The following is a 6,416-nucleotide window of genomic DNA, read 5'->3' on the forward strand; positions in this document are numbered from 1 at the left end:
CAATTTTTTTTTTTTATTTTAAGGAAAGAATTTTTGGCCCCTTCCCAATTGGAAAATTAACCCAAAAAAAAAAATTTATAATTTTTTTTTTTTTTTTTTTTTTTTTTTTTTTTTTTTTTTTTTTTTTTTTTTTGAATTTATAATAATAATTCATTTTTTTTGTTGAATCAAATATTACTATTACTTTGTTATTTAAGTTACTTATTTTAAAAATAAAATTTCAATCATTAAAAACAACTATTAAAAAAAATGGAGGATGGAAGATATGAATATATAAAATATGCCACTATCAATGGTAAATATAGTTTATTTTTATAAAATAAAATTTTATTTAAAATACTAATTTTTTTTATTTTTAAATTGTATAGATTACATTAACTACACCACTGAACAATTGGAGTATCAATCACAAATCACTTGGAACTACATGACTTTTAGAAATGAAGATTTAAGATCAAGAGATTACTTAAAGAAATCAAATGACTCTACACCAATAGTTTATAAAAATTAATTTGCCCATGAAACCATTAAATAAATAAAACTTTATTTTAATATTTTTCAAAATTCTTATTTAAATTTTAATAAATATTTTTGGTGTTAAAATTGTTTTTATATTTTTTATTTATCTATAATGTTTTTTACATTATTATGCCATTTACTTTATAGTTATTTCACCTATTAGAGTTTATTATTATTTTTTTAAAATTTAAACATTGTTTTTATTTAAATTTAAATATTGTTTTTTTTTTTAAATTGAACATTGTTTTTTTTTTTTTAATTTAAACATTGTTTTTTTTTTAATTTAAACATTGTTTATTTTAAATTAAAACGTTACTCAAAGTTTAAACATTGTTTTTTTTTACCATTATATTTTTATTTTTTTAAACATTGTTTTTTTTAAATTAAATTGATTTATTTTATATTTTTTTTAAATTAAAACTATTCTATTAATATTATTATTATTATTATAAATTTAAATTGAGATCTTGAAAAATACATAAACCCTAAAGTCATTACTATTTGGTTATATAACTGATTTAAAATCTTGTGGTGTTAAAATTATTTTGAATAGATATTGACTGATATTTCTATTAAACCAGGTGAGTGTGTAATTTTGTTTTGAGAGCAAATCAAAAAAAATTTGATGTTTCCAAAGGTCAATGCGTGGATGAAAAAAATTTTTGATGTTTTTTCCTTGTGTTTTCTATTATAAACTATCGAGATGTCTTTTTAATACATTTTTTGATAGTCAGCAAGGGAATCATGAGTATGCTTGGGGTTCTTTGTGAAATTACATTGAATAAATATAGTCGATAGTTATTATATTGATCAAAATAGGTACTTGTATTGGTTTTTTATTTTGTTTTATTTCTCTGAAGTTGATTTAAAAGTTGAGTGAGGTTAAAGAAACATTCCAACATTTGAATTATGGTTAAATCTCATTGGCCAAGAGATTTTATAGAATTGATTTAAAGCAGGAAAATTTAAATGGTATAAATTATCCTGTAAGGGCTTTTTATACAGAGGCCGAAAAGAAAGTATGGTGATGGATAAAAAGTTTTCTAAATAATCTTTGATTTTCTTATTTTCATTGAATAGACGGCAAATCTTGTTAGTAATGGATTCTGTAAGCCTATTGGAAATTCCCTTTTTCTGTAATTACCACAATCCATATATCCTTTTAAATTTTCCTTAAAAGGATAAAATTATGATTATTTAGTATCTTGTCTTTGATAATGGAGGGCCTTTACTATTTTTCTGGGATGTGGAAGATCCTCCAAAATTCGATAAAACCAGATTTGAAAAATGAGAATATTAATTTATTTCGATAGATGGACAATTGTTCAATATTAATTTTTTATTTTTTTTTTCGATGAGTTTTACTGGTTGCTCTTATAGGGGAGGTGGATTTATATTTTTGAAGGGAACAATGGTTTTTTTTTCTATTAGAACATTTAATTGTGATTGTTGTGGTGGTGATTGTTATTTTTGTTGTTGTTGTGATATATCATAACAATGTAATAGTTTGATTTATTTTCATTTGTATTAAAACAATACAATATATTTTATAATGTATTATTAAAATTTATTATACATTTTTAATATTGTTTTTTATTACTTATTATATATTATTTTTTAAATCTATTCATTTCAAAGAAAAAAAATAAAATTTTTGTTGTTATTATGTTTATTTTTGTGCGAACAAAAAAAAATTAAATTTAAAAAAAAAAAAAAAAAAAAAATTTTTTTTTAAATTTAATGTTTAATTTACAAAAAAATTTTCTCTTTTGTTTGAATATTTGATGTGTGTTATTTGGGAGTGTTGTAATTATTAAAAATACAATATTTAAAAAAAAAACAAATAAAACAAAAAAAAAAAACCAATAATATTTTTATAAAAAAAATTTCCACATTAATAAAGCATAAAAAAAACAATATAAAATCACAAGAAACAGAATTCTTATAAAAAAAAAATAAAAAATAAAAGTTTTTTTTAGATACCCAAAAAAAAAATAAAAAAAAAAAACAATAAAAAAAAAAAAAATTAATTAAAAAAAATATTATTTTTTAGTGTGAAATAAACAATTATTTTTTTTAAAATTTTTTTAATTCAATATTAAATTTTTCATCCATACAGTATATGTTAAATATACTTTTTTTAAAATTATAAACTAGTAATAACCAATAATTTGGAATATTGCATCCCTCAAATGGATGCTTCAACTCAAAATGAATCTTCTTTAAATAACCAAGAGAGTTTAAATAATCTCCATACCATTTTCCTCCTAGATTTCCTTGAAAGTAAAGCTAGACAAAACATCCAAACGAACCATATCAATGATGGCTCAAATCCACAATTAGTCGAAGTTACCGACCCAAAGCTCCAGTCCACAGAGACAAGAAGCCAACAAGAGTTAATCCAACTCTAAAAATAAACTAACAAATAAATATTTATAATAGCAATAGATATAAATAATAAACTATTTAGTTTACAATTATAAATAAATATTTATTTTTATTAAATAAAATTAAAATTATTCATAAATATTTTTTTTTAATTTTTTTTTTATTTATATGTTATAAATTATTTCGATGTAAAATGTTCCAATTCTTCAGTAAAGAAATGTTTTAACAAAATTGGTAAATTGTAATAACTGCTACTTGATGTTCTAGTGATGTGCCTTGTAATTATTCTAATCAATTCATCATTACCATTTGATAGTTGTTGGCCTCTTTGTAAAATATCTAATTTAAAACCTTTATTTAAAACATTACAAAACTCGTTTAACATTTCAAAATCTTTATAATAAAATGAAAATAAAAATAAAATGAATATAATTGTGCTAATGATAATAAAAATATTATAACTTACTAACTATATAATCGAAAAATCTTGGAAAGAAATACCCAATTTGTAAATCTTTTATAACTAAATTTGAAAGTGGTATTTCGTTTGGCAAAGTTGAAGGGGTGCCTTTAATTTCGTTAATCATTTGAATAAATCTTGGTTTATAATATTCCCAATATGATTGATAGAGGACTGTCATTTCACCAACCATACCTAATCTTTCATAGCAAGTTACCAATCCATCTATACACCAAAATAAAACCTCATCCTCTGTATAATCTGTAAAATAAGGTTTAATCGTCATGACTGAATGAGCCGAGGCTACAAATTCATCTGGCAACGAAATTGAATTTAATATTTCTAATAAACCAACAACTGAATCTTCAATCTCTGTGTGATTTGTAACTGAAATATTTAATGCTAATCTTTTTATCCATAATTCATCTTTAGGATCGAAATATTTCTTAAACCCATCACCTAGAGGTATTAATGTCTTTGAATAGTAATATTGTAATAAAATTTGAGTATCTCTATAATATTTTAATGCTGTTGAATATGATTCCTAAAATAAAAAATAAATTAGTATAAACTAGTAATAATAATAATAACAATAATAATATTTGGTATGATAGACTTACATAATAATAATTTGAATCTGCCAAACTATTATATAACCAATAAAACTGTGGACTATTCCAAATTGTTGATAAAATTAATTTAAAATCTTCGATCCAAGGGTCTTGATTAAGATCACTAAAGCATTCCATACATAGCGCTAAATGTCTGATGGCTTCTTGTTGTGGATATGAAAAGTTTATATCTGAAAACTGATCATCAAAAGAACTTTCATCATCGATATTTGAATAGATTAATAGTTGATGAACAATCATTGAAAGCTTTGTCTTTATATTGCTGCGTGAGGTGATTTTAAAACTTTTACGAAGACCTTCATATGTATCATTGTTTGCACTTGAACGGCTAACACCAATATCCTCTAAAGTACTATCTATAATCATTTCATAGTCTGTGATACTATGAGTTGTGGTATATTGTTTCTCGATTCTTGATGATCCAATTGTTAAAAATTTGAAATACCTCCAGCAGCTAACATAGAATATAGATGAGAGTAAGTAAATGCCCAAATGGATTTCAAATTCATAAGAGTCATTTGATTCTTGGCTTTCATCCTCTTCAGTGGCATCCATATTACGATCGAAATAGTCATTTCTAGCTTTCTCTGGATTCTCTAGTAGATCAACTTTGAAATTGATAATGGCTTCGCTAGGATGCTTCTTTAACAGTATTCCTGAATCTGAAAACTCTTGAAGAAAATTTTGAATCTCCATAATATCGACATTGGTAATATCTTCCCTTTTGCAAATATAATATTTCCAACATAGATTTATAATTTCGAATTTATCAAATTGTCCAAACTCTTCCTTTTTAATATAAAATATAATTGGTAAGCAAAATTCATTTATAACTTTTAAAAATAATTGATTATTTAAATTATCATTATTTTCTTTTTTAACTTTTTCTATATTATCTTCATCGTCATTATTATTATTATTATTATTATTATTATTATTATTATTATTATTATTATTATTATTATTATTATTATTATTATTAGTTTCATTTTCTTCTATTTCTTTAAATTCCTCTTCTCTTACTTCCTTTTCATTAGTTTCTTCTGCTGGATCTGTTTTTTCTGCTGCATCTATTTCTTTAAATTCCTCTTCTCTTACTTCCTTTTCATTAGTTTCTTCTGCTGTATCTGTTTTTTCTGCTGCATCTATTTCTTTAAATTGATTCCAATATAGTTGTAAATTATTTAAACCTGTAAACTAAAGTTTTAATAATAAATATATTAATTTGCTAATTAGTAATGATAATAGATAAAGGATGTGTAAGTGATAGGATTTATAATAACTCTTACCCAAAAACCTTTAATTTTTTCAGAAACTTCCAGGTCACTACTATTAATTTTAGATTCGTTGCCTTCAGTTTGCATTTTTTCCTCACCTTCTTGAAATTCTTTATCCAAATTCTCTTTATTGCTTGATACGGGCGATGTCGATGATGATGGTGGTGATGTTAAATTATTTTTTAAAGTTTTACAAATTTTATTATTTAATTTATTTTTAAAAAATAAATAAAAAATTACGCTATATTGATAGTAATGATGTTCATTTAAAAACTTGCCAACAAACTCTATCATTTTTAATAGTGTTAATAAAGAATCGTTGTCGTTTTCATGCTGATCAATTAAATATCTAATTGGGTCGAAAAAGTGATTTAAATTTCGAGATTCTGAAATATAGTCTGACATGTGATTTAGTTTTGAATATAGGTTTTTTAATATTTCATCTAGTAGATGGTTGAATTTATAGTTTATATTTACTTGGCACTCTTGATTTTGTTGTTGTTCTTTAGCTCTCTGATTTAAAAATATTTCTGAAAATTCATTTTCATAATGTTCCTTTAAAAATTTAAAATACTCCCATTTGTTCCATTTCATTTTGTAAATATTTTAAAAATAAATAATAACATGAATTCTTTATAAAATTCATTTTCAAATCTAAATTTTTAAATAAAGATATTAGTATTTTATTATTATTATTATTACTATTATTATTATTGTTTGTAAAATACTATAGATATATTTTATATTTACAATTTTAAAAATAATTGCATTGATTGCGCGCCACTTTCTCTTTCTTTAATTGAAATAATGTATCTTTTAATCTTTATAATATAGTTTAAAAATTAGATATTTAATTTTAGATATTATTAAAATTATAGTTTTAAATACTCCTATACATACTGGTAAACAATTATCTGATCCAAATGCAGACAACCCTACTAAACACGATACTTGGGCATCCCATGTATTTTTGGTTTTATTATCAATATAATACAAAATATCTTCTGATGTTGCTAAACTTTTCATTATTAATATAAATATATACAAAACAAAATGAATAAATAAAAAAAAAATTGAAAATATTTCTATTTAATTTGAATATACATAAATATCTTTTTTTAATTTACAAAATAATAATAA

General features: G+C 22.1%; 3 protein-coding genes across 3 annotated transcripts; 2 read left to right on the plus strand and 1 right to left on the minus strand.

Moving 5' to 3' along the window:
• The first annotated feature begins 143 nt into the window (after positions 1-143).
• DICPUDRAFT_95271 (uncharacterized protein) lies at positions 144-553 on the plus strand. The gene is made up of 2 exons (XM_003290935.1): positions 144-295; positions 369-553. The coding sequence occupies exons 1-2, from the start codon at positions 250-252 to the stop codon at positions 509-511; spliced, it is 189 nt and encodes a 62-aa protein (XP_003290983.1). The 5' UTR covers positions 144-249; the 3' UTR covers positions 512-553.
• A 2,158-nt stretch (positions 554-2,711) lies between these two features.
• Positions 2,712-2,930, plus strand: DICPUDRAFT_155542 (uncharacterized protein; the record flags this gene model as incomplete). Its single annotated transcript, XM_003290936.1, has 1 exon — positions 2,712-2,930. One exon carries the CDS (start codon positions 2,712-2,714, stop codon positions 2,928-2,930), a length of 219 nt encoding a protein of 72 aa, XP_003290984.1.
• Positions 2,931-2,992: 62 nt separating this feature from the next.
• On the minus strand, positions 2,993-5,870 carry DICPUDRAFT_98870 (uncharacterized protein; the record flags this gene model as incomplete). The annotated part of the gene is made up of 4 exons (XM_003290947.1): positions 2,993-3,300; positions 3,374-3,911; positions 3,988-5,196; positions 5,289-5,870. 4 exons carry the CDS (start codon positions 5,868-5,870, stop codon positions 3,086-3,088), a joined length of 2,544 nt encoding a protein of 847 aa, XP_003290995.1. The 3' UTR covers positions 2,993-3,085.
• Between the last annotated feature and the right edge of the window lie 546 nt (positions 5,871-6,416).

Source organism: Dictyostelium purpureum (genome assembly GCF_000190715.1).
Source record: "Dictyostelium purpureum unplaced genomic scaffold DICPUscaffold_251, whole genome shotgun sequence".
In the NCBI taxonomy this organism is placed as follows: Eukaryota; Evosea; class Eumycetozoa; order Dictyosteliales; family Dictyosteliaceae; genus Dictyostelium; species Dictyostelium purpureum.

Coding starts and splice junctions, on each gene's coding strand:
- DICPUDRAFT_95271 (XM_003290935.1), top strand. CDS start 250: ATGGAGGATGGAAGATATGAATATATAAAATATGCCACTATCAATG. Junction 296..368: donor AAAATATGCCACTATCAATG/GTAAATATAGTT, acceptor TAAATTGTATAG/ATTACATTAACTACACCACT.